A 15,176-nucleotide genomic window follows, 5' to 3' on the forward strand; every position below is an offset into this window, starting at 1 on the left:
GTTGGTGGGATGGGCGGAGCGTTTCAGCAAGCAAGTCGCTGTGAAGGAAGTTTTGGCAGACGCCGAGGAGTACATCGAAATGATCCGATCGATGAATGACGGCGTCCCTACTGTCTGAATTACCCCTCTCTCTCTCTCTCTCTCTCTCTCTCTCTCTCTCTATATATATATATATATATATATATATATATATATATATATATATGTGCGTGTGTGTGATGGAATAAGATGCGTGTTGGATTTTTGAACTTTAGAAGAGGGTGAAAAAACTCTTTAAAAAAAGTTGACAATTGTTATATTTTAGATGTCGTGCAATAGATCGACCATTCTCTAATATGTTATATTTTGGGCGCAATTGAGTGATTGAATTGCCATTCATTAGATAAAACTCATCTACTACATGAACGACTAATCATACTGAGACCGCGCAATAATTAAAGCGGCTGACAAAGGCTTTGTTGTCTTCTTCTTGTGAACAGTCCAAATCCATATCAAGGAGATTAATCGTGAGCTATGTGATATCATTTCAACCAAACACCAGCCAAGACTAAAAGACTATGAACAGCACCATTTGGAAGATTTTTTTGCGGCTTGGACAGTCCAAGATGAGATCATTTATTAAGATCATGATTTGAACGCTAATTTGGAGCCATAGTTTCAGTTCGTAATGGCTGTCACAAACAGAGCAATGCAAATTTCGAAAGGTTCAGTTTCAAAGACTTGCAAAATTTTACAACTCGCTATCAATCATAAAGTATTGGATGAAAATTTGAATTTAGTGGCAATGCAATTTTAGATCAACCCACAAAAGGTAATAACCATTGAGACAATTTTTTTGACAAAAATAGAAATACATAAGTGATATATATATATATATATATATATATATATATATATATATATATATATATATATATATATATATATATATATATATATATATATATATATATATATATATATATATATATATATGGTTGTAGTTAATATTTATTTATTAATTTGCTATCAGTATAGCAAAGATATCAATATCCATTAGATAGGGTAGTCTTCTATAGATTTGGACTCCGTTGAATAAATTTCACATATGGAATGTAACGTCGACTTCATGAGCAAATCCTGAAGAGAGATTAAGGAATGGTCAAGCTCGGCCAGGTTAGGACGGCAGCATGTTCTAAGTCTCGCTTACTTGGATCTCGATCATTTCATTAGAGCTCGCAGCGTTTGAGATTATCTTACCAAGTCTGGCAGCAGTGCTTCTGAACACCACACTGCTGCCGTCCCTCAGAACACCACACTGCTGAATTATCTTAGCAAGTCTGGCAGCAGTGTGGTGTTCAGAAGCACTGCTGCCAGACGTGCTAAGATAATTCAGCAGTGTGGTGTTCAGAACACCACACTGCTGAGGGACGTTTAATCTTCCCGCCCAACCCCCTCGCCCTCGTGAGTCGACGATGGGCGTTTGACTCGCTTCCAGCATCTGAAGCTTACCAGAGATGCTGCCGTATGTCCTCACAACAAGACACACAAAATGTACATAATATCTTCTGAACTGACCCCACCACAAAATGATGATGTTTCGTGCCGACTGCCTACATTAAAAGTGGTCAAATAACGCGGAATACTTTCTTCTTACTCCGTGATGAATTAATGTTTGATAATTTTTTAAATTATATTTGATCTAGATGCTAATTTACAAATGCTCTTGATACTATGCTAATTTTTTTTATTTCTCAAATTATCCCATAATATCCTCTAAAATCATAAGATTATCATGAGATGAAATTTTATTTATATATAAAAATTATATTTTATATTTATTCATATAATTATATTTTATATTTATTATATATCTAGGTCATACGAAATTTTTTAATAAGATTATGTGTGTGTGTGTGTGATGCAACACTTACATCAATATACATTTAAAAATATAATTTTTATTTATTAATTATCAAACATTCAAGATATTACACAAGTACACATTTACTAAATTTTTTCTCTAAATATATATTAAAAAGTATAAATATATTCCTGAACACACCGTATGATTAACAAGTCTCTTTATAAAATTATTGTTATTTAAAAATTATGATTAGTTTGATCATTTACTTGGTTATATGTTAAGTTCATCTGAAGATGACTTTGAAGATATACACATCTTAATATAATTTTTATATCAAAATAAATTTTATCCTCACAAGGTTCAGATTTAATTATTAGTTCTATTTATCTCATCAATTATTCGTTCGACTATTTATCACTTCTTAAGCATACATAAGTGTTTTTTTTTTTTTTTGGAAAGGTTCCTATCAATCTTTACGCAAATTTATATTCTATATCTCTTTTTAGACTTCACCTTATATATCTTTGCAGCTTATCCATGAAAAGTATAATGCAAAGAAAATGAGCAATCAAACAATAAAGTGTAGAGAAGATTAAAAAAAAAATTAAATATTTTTTAAAGAAAAAGTACAGTCACAGACAGTTTAAATATTTTTTAAAAGAAAATAATATTTGAAAAACACAAAAAGGAGAGTGTCTTTTCGGAAAGAACAAAACAATCTGGTCAAGAGAAATCATCCAATAAATTTTATTGGCAATGAAGCCTCAAGCCTTCACAAGTACGCAGAGAGCCAATGAAAACAGGACGATAGCCATGGCGACATCTCTGCAAGTACATTTATCGTCACTTGTTCAGATTGCCCATCTTTACAAAGCATCTTCATGCTGCAATCTATCTACAGAAGATCTCTCATTCTTATCTATCCCATTATCATCGATCGGGATTCATGGACTTCCTCTCAAGTTTCCCTTCTCCCGTCTTCCCAGCTCTCGCTGCTGCCACTGTGATGCTGGCACTCTTCCTCCTGAGACCATTGCTGCAGCGCTGCTCGTCAAGTGTTCACCCAAGGAAGCCAAATTACCCACCCATCGCAGGAACAGTATTCCACCAATTGCTAAACCTCAGTCGATTGGCAGATTTTCAAACCGACCTCTCCCGCAAGTACAGGACCTTCAGGATCCTCACCCCCTTCTGCAACTATGTTTTCACTGTCGACCCTGCCAACGTCGAGCACGTCCTTAAAATCAACTTTGCAAACTATGGAAAGGTACTTCAATCATCTCCCAACTAAAAGGCTTTTTCTGAGATGTGTGACGTATAGGGAATAGAGAATTGCTCGACGAGCGTTACCTTCTTCGCAGGGGGGCTTTATATACGATGTCGTGTGCGACTTCTTTGGCGATGGGATCTTTGCGGTGGATGGTGAGAAGTGGCGCCATCAGAGAAAACTAGCGAGCTTCGAATTTTCCACAAAGGTGCTGAGGGACGGCAGCAGTGTGGTGTTCAGAAGCACTGCTGCCAGACTTGCTAAGATAATCTCAAACGCTGCGAGATCTAATGAAATGATCGAGATCCAAGTAAGCGATACTTAGAACATGCTGCCGTCCTAACCTGGCCGAGCTTGACCATTCCTTAATCTCTCTTCAGGATTTGCTCATGAAGTCGACGTTAGATTCCATATGTGAAGTTGGGTTTGGTGTGGAGTTGGATACGTTGACCGGATCGACTGAAGAGGGGAGAACTTTTGCCAAGGCGTTCGACGATGCAAGCGCTCAAATAGTGCTCCGGTTTTTGGATGTCTTTTGGAAGGTCAAGAGGTTCCTCAACATTGGCTCAGAAGCCAAGATGAAGAAGAGCCTCAAATCGATCGATGATTTTGTGTACAAATTGATCGATACAAAGATTGAGCAATTGTCTCGACGTCAAACCGGATTCGTAAGTCACACCTGGCATTGACATCTTGAAACTGGAGGTTATACATACTGACCATATCTTCTTCATGGCAGATGGAAAAAGAAGACATATTGTCAAGATTTCTAATAGAACGAGAGAAAAATCCTGATGACATGAGCTACAAGTACTTGAGAGACATCATACTCAACTTTGTGATTGCAGGAAGGGACACCACGGCAGGGACTCTTTCATGGTTCTTCTATATGCTATGCAAGCATCCCAATGTACAAGAAAAAGTAGCACAAGAGGTGAGAGAAGCAACCAAGATAAAGGGCGAAGTGACCGTCGACGAATTCGTCGCAAGCCTAACCGAGGAAGCCCTCAACGAGATGCAGTACCTTCACGCATCTCTGACCGAGACTCTCAGGCTGTACCCTGCAGTTCCACTGGTGAACTATCTGAAGCTAATTTGCTGGTCGATCCTTGTTGGCACTCGGTGCTTGCTTACTGACTCACATGTGTCATCACAGGATGTCAAGCAATGCTTCTCGGAGGACACATTACCAAATGGATTCGACGTCAAGAAAGGAGACTTGGTGATTTACCAACCTTATCCTATGGGAAGAATGCAGTTCTTGTGGGGTGAGGATGCAGAGGATTTCCGGCCAGAGAGATGGCTCAACGGTGACGGTGTATTTGTGCCAGAAAGCCCCTTCAAGTTCCCTGCTTTCCAGGTGAGGCAACCAAAAACCTGCAATTAGCTGGATAAGTCGATCTGAAGGTGATTGATTCTTTGGATGCTCGTGGTATTGCAGGCTGGCCCTCGCATCTGTCTTGGAAAGGAGTTCGCGTACAGGCAGATGAAGATCTTTGCTGCTACACTACTGTGCTTCTTTGAATTCAAGATGTGGGAAGAGATGAGCACAGTGAGATCAAGGACCATGCTCACTCTTCAAATTTATGGAGGACTCCATCTCGCTGCTCTTCACAGACAAGGTTGCTTGAACGCAGATTAGTATGCTTAAATCATGCTTTATGTTGTTATTTAATGTAGTCTCTACCGAAGGAGCATGAACCTCTCATGCATCTATAAATATTTAGGAAATGAACTTCTTGACTCGATGACTTCAACCCTTTCTATAGTCTTTGAAGTATTTATATTATAATATTAAAAAATTTAAGTATTTAAATTTTATATATTTTTAATCAGGATCGGTGTAGTCAAGCATAATTTATTGGACGGAAGCTATTTAAAATATTTGGAGTGATTTGCAGATTATACTGAGAGAGAAAAAAAAGGAAAGACAGGCATCAAAACCCAAAATTTTAAATTTTCCCAAATAAAAATAATAACTAAAATAATTTTGAGTGATTTTCCTATAATTTTTTTTGTTTAAAGCGTTCTTATCTTATTTCTTCTTAAACAGCATTCTTAATTCAAAAATATCCAAAATATTCCTTACTAATTCTTTCTGCTAATTTTTTATTAGTTTTAAACAATTATAGAATTTTTATTTGATTCATTAATAGTATTTTTCAATAGTATCTATGGTATTTCTATTGAGGTACTGAAAATATTATAGAGTTTCAAAAATATTATAAGTAACATTATATTATGTTTCTTTCATTGTCATATTTCTAGGCTTGTAATTGATTTGATCGAAATAAATAGTTCATTTACATAGTGTATAGTATTTTTAAGTAAGTTTTATCATGTCTTTGTTGTCTATTCGGGTTATATTATTTTTAAATTACTATACATATTTATTTGAATCCCAATATGATGTATCAAATGGCTTATAATATATTTTAATTTTATTTAACTTATTCATATTTTTTGAAGTAGATTTTATAATATTTTTATTACGATGGTCATAAAAAATATAACGAATAGGAAAAGTACATTGACAGATAGTTTAAATTTTTTAAATTAAAAAACAATGTTTACAAAAACAAAAGAAGATTGTCTTTTCAGAAAAAAAAAAAAAAGGTCTAGAGAAATCGCCCAACAATTTTTATTGGCATTATAATCAGAGGATAACAAATATAGTTTTCTTGTATGTTGATCCCAACACTAGATTGTATGAATTGATTAATATAGATTTGTAAGTTTTTTTACTTATTTGTTTTCTTGATTTCTTGAAATTCATCTGAATATTTATTTTTCACATGATATTTGTTATCCTCTGATTAAGATAAAGAGGTAAAATTTATAATCCATTATTCTATAGTCAAAATTTTAATCTATTTTATCGTGATTTAAAAAAAAGGTTTTCCTATTTTTTCCCAACACATTATGATCGTGATATAGTCTAATTAGCAATTCCTCTTATTACCCCTACTATGACAGCAACGACATACACTAATCTTGGCCTTAAACGAGCAGGCCAGGAGTTGCTTCCCCCATGGCTTGAATCACTGTGTTGTACTCCTATAGCTTAAGATTTTTCAACTATACGAGGAAATCTCTAAGAGAGCGACATGTTAATATATTTAAGTCTTTTCATTTCTTCAATAAAGCATCTTCAATAATTGTTCTTATCTTCTATTATTTTCATCATGGTATTATAGTAGTGAGAAAAGCGAAGTTTCGCTCTTGCATTCGGCCAACGACCGTCGTCGTTGAGAAAAGTAAAGCTTTGTCCTTACCTTCGGCCAGCGACCAATGCTGCTGTAGTCAAATTCTTAAGAGGCTCCACGGTCAATCCTCATCTTTCTTACCATGATAGTCTTCGTTGATCTACCAATAATCGACGAACTTAAGGAGAACAAAGGACAGACTTAAGGGGAACGAAAGGAACGCCTATGCCCTCACAACAATAGCAATCGCAGTAGCAGCAACGATCTGCTCTTGCTCTACTCATGAATAGGAGCACCATCTTGCGGGTATCTCTTTATTCTATTAAGGAAAATCATTTATTATGTTGAGGAAAATCTTTTCTCCTAATCTGTATAAATAGGAGAGGAATGTTAATGTATTTAAGTTTTTTCACTAATTATTCTTATCTTCTATTATTTTCATCACGCCCATCCCACCGAACCCGGCGTCTTTGAGATGTTGTCGCCGCCGAAGAACTCTTTTCCTTCAAGACGGACGCAAGAAACTTAGACCAGACTTTAAGCAAGCTATTACAACCAAGCTCAAGCAAACAAGTAGATTACATTGTCGTCTATATAAGCGGTCCAGAAGCGAGCATTGGCGCGGTCGTAGGGGTCGGAAGGGAGGAGAGAAGCCCGTCTGTTCCATACTTCATCGATGTAGTCGACGACGATCATGGACTCGCAGATAGGTCGGCCATTATGGATCAGAACGGGGATCTTCTTGTACACAGGATGGCACTCTAATAGACGCTCCCTCTTCCTGCCCTGCTCCTCCTGAAGGAACTCATACTCCGCACCTTAGAGCAATCCTTACCCTCATCACGAAGGGGCTTGCCCATTATCCTATCAACTTCACCTCCTCACCGGTTTCTGCTATGCGATCTCCACAACAGTATCTGAATCGAGCTTTGCCTTTTAGAAGGACAAGGATCAAAGAGAGCAGTTGGATCTGATTCTGCCAGTAGTTTTGATCGCCTCTTTTGTTTTATATTCTTCTTGACGACAGACTTCGTGGTGTATATGATGAGGGATATACCTTATTGGAGAGATGTCGCCATGGCTATCGTCATTTGACCGCCCTGTTGTCATTGGCTCTCTGCGTACTTGTGAAGGCTCGAGGCTTCATTACCAATAAAATTTTTTGGGTGATTTCTCTTGACCAGATTTTTTTTTTTCTTTCTGAAAAGACACTCTCCTTTTTGTGTTTTTCAAACATTATTTTCTTTTAAAAAATATTTAAACTATCTGTCAGTGTACTTTTCCTATATGTTATATTTTTTATTATCATCATAACAAAAATATTATAAAATATGCTTAAAAAGATTATGAATAAGTTAAATAAAATTAAAATACACTATAAACCATTTGAAATATCATATTAGGATTAAAATAAATATTTATAATAATTTAGAAATAATATCACCCAAATAAAAAGTAAAAATTAGGTCATTATAATATTCTTGCCACGGTAACAAAAACATAGTAAACCTACTTAAAAACACTTTAAATAATCTATACGAGTTAGGTATCTCAATCAAAATAACTATAACCCTAGAAATATAATATCATAATGATTTATTCACCCCCCGGTGTAGACGAGGATGTACTTGATAGAGTTGTTAGTATTGATATAGTTACTTACGAAAGAGGTCCTAAAAGTTGATTTATTCACCCCCTGATAAACGTCCTAAAAGTTTTGTACTTACGAAAGAGGTCGATGTAAAAATCCATCAGCCTACGGAGGTTTAGGAACTCATGAAAGATGGTTCCTGCAATTGGTGGGTAATCTAACTTTTTCTTTTTCTGAATTGATGACCATTACATAAACAGTTATTTCAGTAGATAAAATGTTACAATTATGATTACGACTATAAGAGCTATCTAAAAAGATGAGAAATTATAAACTTGAGATGGATTGCATGAAACCCAAAGAGGAAGGAAATGAGAATGAAGATTGTGTCGATCCCCTCTCGACTTTGTTATTGGAAGATGCTACAGCAGTGGGGCGACGGACCCTAACACATTACGCTGGCATGTCGAAAGAGGATAGATTCCATATCACATGATAGATAGGGTGTCGGAGTCAGAATTTGCAATTTAGTATGGCTATTTAGTCTTGACTACTATGGCTGAGATTTTATATTTCTAGGAAGGCAAAGGATCCAAATGAATCATCATAACTCAATATTTATAGAAGTAGGACTTCCAGTCCTGGATCACCAAGTTTCATTTCCTTAATATTTAAAGATGCATAAGAGGTTCATGCTTTTTCGGTGGAGGCTACATTAAATAACAAAAGAAAGCATGATTTAAGCATACTAATCTGCGTTCAAGTAACCTTGTCTGTGACGAGCAGCGAGATGGAGTCCTCCATAAATTTGAAGAGTGATCATGGTCCTGTATCTCACAGTGTTCTTGTCTTCCCACATCTTGAATTTAAAGAAGCACAATAGTGTAGCAGCAAGGATCTTCATCTGCCTGTACGCGAACTCCTTTCCAAGACAGATGCGAGGGCCAGCCTACAATACCACGAGCATCCAAAGAATCAATCACCTTCAGTTCGACTTATCCAGCTAATTGCAGGTTTTTGGTTGCCTCACCTGGAAAGCAGGGAACTTAAAGGGGCTTTCTGGCACAAATACGCCGTCACTGTTGAGCCATCTCTCTGGTCGGAAATCCTCTGCATCCTCACCCCACAAGAACTGCATTCTTCCCATAGGATAAGGTTGATAGTTTACCAAGTCTCCTTTCTTGACGTCGAATCCATCTGGTAATGTGTCATCCGAGAAACAATGCTTGACATCCTATGATGACACATGTGAGTCAGTAAGTAGGCACGGATTGCTAACAAGGATCGACCAGCATATTAGCTTCAGATAGTTCACCAGTGGAACTGCAGGGTACAGCCTGAGAGTCTCGGTCAGAGATGCGTGAAGGTACTGCATCTCGTTGAGGGCTTCCTCGGTTAGGCTTGCGACGAATTCGTCGATGGTCACTTCGCCTTTTATCTTGGTTGCTTCTCTCACCTCTTGTGCTACTTTTTCTTGTACACTGGGATGCTTGCATAGCATATAGAAGAACCATGAAAGAGTACCTGCCGTGGTGTCCCTTCCTGCAATCACAAAGTTGAGTATGATGTCTCTCAAGTACTTGTAGCTCATGTCATCAGGATTTTTCTCTCGTTCTATTAGAAATCTCGACAATATGTCTTCTTTTTCCATCTGCCATGAAGAAGATATGGTCAGTATGTAGAACCTCCAGTTTCAAGATATCAATGCCGGGTGTGACTTACGAATCCGGTTTGTCGTTGAGACAATTGCTCAATCTTTGTATCGATCAATTTGTACACAAAATCATCGATCGATTTGAGGTTCTTCTTCATCTTGGCTTCTGAGCCAATGTTGAGGAACCTCTTAACCTTCCAAAAGACATCAAGAAACCGGAGCATTATTTGAGCGCTAGCATCGTCGAACGCCTTGGCAAAAGTTCTCCCCTCTTCACTCGATCCGGACAACGTATCCAACTCCACACCAAACCCAACTTTACATATGGAATCTAACGTCGACTTCATGAGCAAATCCTGAAATGAGATGAAGGAATGGTCAATCTCGGCAAGGTTAGGACGGCAGCATGTTCTAAGTCTCGCTTACTTGGATCTCGATCATTTCATTAGAGCTCGCAGCGTTTGAGATTATCTTAGCAAGTCTGGCAGCAGTGCTTCTGAACACCACACTGCTGCTGTCCCTCAGCACCTTTGTGGAAAATTCGAAGCTCGCTAGTTTTCTCTGATGGCGCCACTTCTCATCATCCACCGCAAAGATCCCATCGCCAAAGAAGTCGCACATAAGATCGTAAGTAAAGCTCCCCTGCAAAGAAGGTGACGTTCATCGGGCAATTCTCTATTCCCTATATCTCACACATCTCAGTAAAAGCCTTTTAGTTGGGAGATGATTGAAGTACCTTCCCATAGTTTGCAAAGTTGGTTTTGAGGATGTGCTCGACGTTGGCAGGGTCGACAGTGTACACATAGTTGCAGAAGGGGGTGAGGATCCTGAAGGTCCTGTACTTGCGAGAGAGGTCGGTTTGGAAATCTGCCAATTGACGGAGGTTTAGCAATTGGTGGAATACTGTTCCTGCGACGGGTGGATAATTTGGCTTCCTTCGGTGAACACTTGATGAGCAGCGCTGCAGCAATGGTCTCAGGAGGAAGAGTGCCAGCATCACACTGGCAGCAGCGAGAGCTGGGAAGACGGGAGAAGGGAAACTTGAGAGGAAGTCCATGAATCCCGATCGATGAGATTGGGAGAGACAAGAATGAGAGATCTTCTTTTGTTGATAGAAGATGCTTCGTAAAGATGGGCAATCTGAACAAGTGGCAATAAATGTTCTTGGATACTTTCCCTACCACAAAAACCCGTGAAGATATGGAGAAAGAGTTGAGATTTTTAGTCGTAGCTTTTGGCCCCATACCGTGGCCCTGAGACGGACACATAAATCCTATTCGGGTGCCGTGCGCATTCAACGAGTTCATAGTTTAAGGATCCCACCCACCCCCTTCCCCCTCCTGAGTCGCCGATGGGCGTAAGACTCGCTTCCAGCATCAGAAGCTTACCAAAGATGCTACCGTACGTCCTCGCAACAAGACACACAGAATGTACATAAATCTTCTGAAGTGACCCCACCACGAAATGTTGTGTTTCGTTCCGACTGCCTACCTTAAAAGTGGTCAAATAATGTTTGATATTTTTTTAAATTATATTTGATCTAGATGTTACTTTACAAATTCTCTTGATACTATGCTAATAATTTTTTTTTCATTTCTCAAATTATCCCATAATATCCTTTAAAATCATAAGATTGTCATGAAATGAAATTTTATTTATTTATAAAAATTATTTTATATTTATTATATATCTAGGTCATACGAAATTTTTTATAAGATTATATATATATATGTAAGTATTCACTTTTGAATATATATTAAAAATATTAGAAGAGTAAATTTGTTATATAGTATAGTATTCAATGAAATTTTAAAATACAATATTACCAAGCAACACTTACATCAATATACATTTAAAAATATAATTTTTATTTATTTTTTACCAAACATTCAAGATATTACACAAGTACACATTTACTCATTTTTTTTTCTCTAAATATACATTAAAATATAAATATATTCCTGAACACACCCTACGATTAACAAGTCTCTTCATAAAATTATTATTTTTATTTGAAAAATATGATTAGTTTGATCATTCTACGTTCATATGAAGATGACTTTGAAGATATACACATCTTAATATAATTTTTATATAAAAATAAAATTTATCTTCTCAATTCTATACTAGTCCAGGTCTAATTATTGGTTCTATTTGTCTCATTAATTATTCATTCGTCTATTTATCTTTTTTTTTTTTTGAAAAGTTCCTATCATATCTTTATGCAAATTTATATTCTTTTTTTTTTAGACTTCACCTTATTGTAGCTTATCCATGAAAAGTATAATGCAAAAAAATGAGCAATCAAACAATAAAGTGTAAAAAATTATTCTTACTAAATTACTATTTATTTATCTGGACAAGTGATTTTATTAATATCTAGGTCAAACAATTTTGTAAGCCATTTTTTTGGCTCATTTTGATAGATCACAGCCTTCCTTTTGTGATTGATTAACTCTTAAATTTGTAACACATGCTTAAGTAATATAATTTTCTTTTTCAAGAAAAAATGATTTTTATCGACTCAATCATTTTCTAATAAACTAATGAATTCATTGTTTGGATTAATTAACTTTTATATAAGATGTGTTGAAACCAATTGATGTGTATATGAACGCAAAACACAAAAATGAAAGGATGTGATTTATCAAAATAAACCAAAAAAAATGGCTTACAAAATTGTTTGACCTAGATATTGATGAAATCACTTGTTCAGATAAATAAATAGTAATTTAGTAAGAATAATTTTCTACACGTTATCGTTTGATTGCTCAGGTTTTTGCATTATACTTTTCATGGATAAGCTGCAAAGATATGTAACTTGAAGTCTAAAAAAAGATATAGAATATAAATTTGCATAAAAATAAATATATGATAGGAACCTTCCCAAAAAAAAAAAAAGCAAGACCTATGTATGATTAAGAAGTGATAAATAGGCGAATGAATAATTGATGAGACAAATAAAACCAATAATTAGTATAGAATTGAGAGGATACAGAACTAAAAGAAGAAATAATTTTATTGGATGTCTCCAAAGATGCCAAAGATTACTAACAGATAAAATTTATTTTTATATAAAAATTATCTTAAGATGTGTATATCTTCACAGCCATCCTCAGATGAACTTAACAAATAAGCAGGTTAATGATCAAACTAATCATAATTTTTAAATAAAAATAATAATTTTATGAAGAGACTTGTTAATCGTAAGCTGTGTTTAGGAATACATTTATATTTTTAATGTATATTTAGAGAAACAAATTTGATTGGACGTGTACTTGTGAATTGGCTCAGCAAACAATAAATAAAAATTATATTTTAAATATATATTGATGTAAGTGTTGTTTGGTAAGATTGTATTTTAAAATTTTCATTGAAACACTACATACAAATTTATCTTTCTAATATTTTTAATATATATTCAAAATAAATACATATTATATATATTCTTATAAAAAATTTTGTATGACCAAGATATATAATTAATATGAAATATAATTATATGAATAAATATAAAATATTTTTTAAAAATAAATAAATAAAAATTTATCTCATGGAAATCTTATGATTTTAGATGATATCATGGGATAATTTGAGAAAATAAATAAAATTTATTAGCATAGTATCAGGAGCATTTGTAACGTAATATCCAGATCAACTATAACTAAAAAAAATTATCAAGCATTAATTCATGGCGGAGTAAGACGAAAGGATTCCATCTTATTTGATCACTTCTAAGGTTAGGCAGTCAGAAGGTGTTGGGTCCAGTCCATATGTGGGCTTGGACAATTGGGCCTATTGAGCCCAAATCAATAAATCAAAGAAATTAAAAAGAGGAGAGAGAAGGTGAGGAAAGAAGATCTGATTGCAGCGTGCGTGCGGCGGCATACAGAGAGAAAGTAAGGTTTCTGAGTTTTCTGCTTGACGATCGGTGGCCAAACGTTGTCAGTTTCGGCCCAAATTTTATATGGAGAATCCTTGCAGCAAACTCTACAATCCTAACGGTGTTGATCTGCAGTTTACCCTCTCTAAGATACTTTCCTACGATATCCACTTTGTGAGACCTAGAATTCTCTTTGGAGGAGATCCACCTATGTGATGAAGATATGGTATTCTTGAGCCAAGATCTATGTTCTTGATGTTATTCTGATCCTCTAGTTATTTTAGAGAAGACCTACTGTAAACCTGTTATCATTATTATTGATAGTGGAAGTTTGAGGTGGACTACGGTCCCGTGGTTTTTCCCACATTGGGTTTTCCACGTTAAAAAGATTTGGTCTCACTGTGTGATTGATTTATTGCTCTATTGTTTATGCTGTGTTGGTTGATATTTTCATTTGGATATCAAGTTGGTATTTTGATGAGGAACCCATTTTGATATACAAAGAGGGAAAAGATTATTCCGCATTAACAGGTTTCTTCCCAACAAGTGGTATCAGAGCATCAGGTTGTTTGGTGCTAGTTTTCTTGTGTGATTGAAATGGAGCAGTCAGATGGTATGATTAAATTGAACTCATCAAATTATTCCACTTGGAGGCGTCTGATGGAAGATTTGCTCTATTGCAAAGATTTGTATAAGCCTATCAAGGTTAAAGATAAACCTTCTATTATGGATGATGAAGAATGGGAAGTTCAACATAGAAAAGTTATTGCCTATATTAGAAGATGGATGGATATAAACTTGCATGAGCATATTTCAGATGAAACCAGAGCTGATGTTGTTTGGCAAAGGTTAGAAAACCTCTTTGCGAAAAAGACAGTGGGAAATAGAATTTCTCTCCTCAGAAGGCTTGTAAATTTGAAGTATAAAGATGGTGGTAACATTATTGAGCACATAAGCCTATTTCAGAGTCTTGCAAACAAGTTGGTTGCTATGAAAATGAATATAGATGATGAGATGCAGGGATTATTACTTCTCAGCTCTTTACCAGAAAGTTGGGAAACATATGTGGTGACTATTTGTAACTCCACGCCAGAGGGGACTCTAACCATAGATATGGTTAAAGACAGTTTGCTAAATGAAGATGCAAGAAGGAAAGAACAGGGTGAATCTTCTTCTGGTGCATTTGTTACTGAAAAACAAGAAAGACGTGGAAGAAGTCATAGCAGAAATCCATATGGTTATAGAGGAAGATCCAAGTCTAGAAGAGATATCAAATGTTTTCACTGTAATAGGCCAGGTCACATGAAGAAAGAGTGTAGGTTTTGGAAGCGAGAACAGAATGAAATGAAGAAAAATGAGAAAGAGACCAATACAGTTGTTGCTGAAGGTAATATCACTATTGTTTGTGATGAAGGTTGTGTCAGTCTTGTAGCTCAGGACAGTAATTGGGTAATTGACTCTGGTGCTTCATTTCATGTTACTTCTCATGGTGATTTCTTTAGATCTTACACTGTTGGTGATAATGTTAGAATGGGAAACAATGGTACATCTAAGATTGTGGGTATTGGAGATATTTGCTTGGAGACCAGTATTAGGAGCAAATTAATACTCAAAGATGTAAGGCATGTTCCAGATATTCGTCTTAACTTGATATCTACAGGTAGACTTGATGATGAGGGCTTTGCACATTATTTTGGTGAAAGTAAATGAAAACTCACTAAAGGTTCTC

The 15,176-nt window shown here is 35.7% G+C and overlaps 3 protein-coding genes across 3 annotated transcripts in view; 2 read left to right on the plus strand and 1 right to left on the minus strand.

Moving 5' to 3' along the window:
• Window positions 1-341, plus strand: part of LOC103976154 (glutathione S-transferase U18-like) — a 1,085-nt gene extending 744 nt beyond the window's left edge. Inside the window, exon 2 of the mRNA XM_009391359.3 lies at window positions 1-341. This exon is cut by the window's left edge and continues 248 nt beyond it. Coding sequence (XP_009389634.2) covers window positions 1-118 — 118 coding nt within the window. The 3' untranslated portion in view covers window positions 119-341.
• Window positions 342-2,681: 2,340 nt separating this feature from the next.
• LOC135610428 (cytochrome P450 704C1-like) lies at window positions 2,682-4,866 on the plus strand. Its single transcript, XM_065104927.1, has 6 exons — window positions 2,682-3,113; window positions 3,208-3,423; window positions 3,494-3,781; window positions 3,853-4,188; window positions 4,270-4,473; window positions 4,555-4,866. The coding sequence occupies exons 1-6, from the start codon at window positions 2,793-2,795 to the stop codon at window positions 4,753-4,755; spliced, it is 1,566 nt and encodes a 521-aa protein (XP_064960999.1). The 5' UTR covers window positions 2,682-2,792; the 3' UTR covers window positions 4,756-4,866.
• Window positions 4,867-8,507: 3,641 nt separating this feature from the next.
• LOC135610429 (cytochrome P450 704C1-like) lies at window positions 8,508-10,736 on the minus strand. The gene is made up of 6 exons (XM_065104928.1): window positions 10,301-10,736; window positions 9,991-10,206; window positions 9,633-9,920; window positions 9,226-9,561; window positions 8,941-9,144; window positions 8,508-8,859 (listed from the first exon to the last, which is right to left on the minus strand). Exons 1-6 carry the CDS (start codon window positions 10,619-10,621, stop codon window positions 8,659-8,661), a joined length of 1,566 nt encoding a protein of 521 aa, XP_064961000.1. The 5' UTR covers window positions 10,622-10,736; the 3' UTR covers window positions 8,508-8,658.
• Between the last annotated feature and the right edge of the window lie 4,440 nt (window positions 10,737-15,176).

This window comes from Musa acuminata, chromosome BXJ2-4 (genome assembly GCF_036884655.1).
Source record: "Musa acuminata AAA Group cultivar baxijiao chromosome BXJ2-4, Cavendish_Baxijiao_AAA, whole genome shotgun sequence".
Lineage (NCBI taxonomy): Eukaryota > Viridiplantae > Streptophyta > Magnoliopsida > Zingiberales > Musaceae > Musa > Musa acuminata.

What these genes read in the sequence shown, in the direction of transcription:
- LOC135610428 (XM_065104927.1), top strand. Translation starts at nt 2,793, where the DNA reads ATGGACTTCCTCTCAAGTTTCCCTTCTCCCGTCTTCCCAGCTCTCGCT. An exon ending in ACTTTGCAAACTATGGAAAG is followed by an intron (nt 3,114 to 3,207) that starts GTACTTCAATCA and finishes CCTTCTTCGCAG; the next exon opens with GGGGGCTTTATATACGATGT. An exon ending in CTCGACGTCAAACCGGATTC is followed by an intron (nt 3,782 to 3,852) that starts GTAAGTCACACC and finishes TCTTCATGGCAG; the next exon opens with ATGGAAAAAGAAGACATATT.
- LOC135610429 (XM_065104928.1), bottom strand. Translation starts at nt 10,621, where the DNA reads ATGGACTTCCTCTCAAGTTTCCCTTCTCCCGTCTTCCCAGCTCTCGCT. An exon ending in ATGAAATGATCGAGATCCAA is followed by an intron (nt 9,921 to 9,990) that starts GTAAGCGAGACT and finishes ATCTCATTTCAG; the next exon opens with GATTTGCTCATGAAGTCGAC. An exon ending in TGTACCCTGCAGTTCCACTG is followed by an intron (nt 9,145 to 9,225) that starts GTGAACTATCTG and finishes GTGTCATCATAG; the next exon opens with GATGTCAAGCATTGTTTCTC.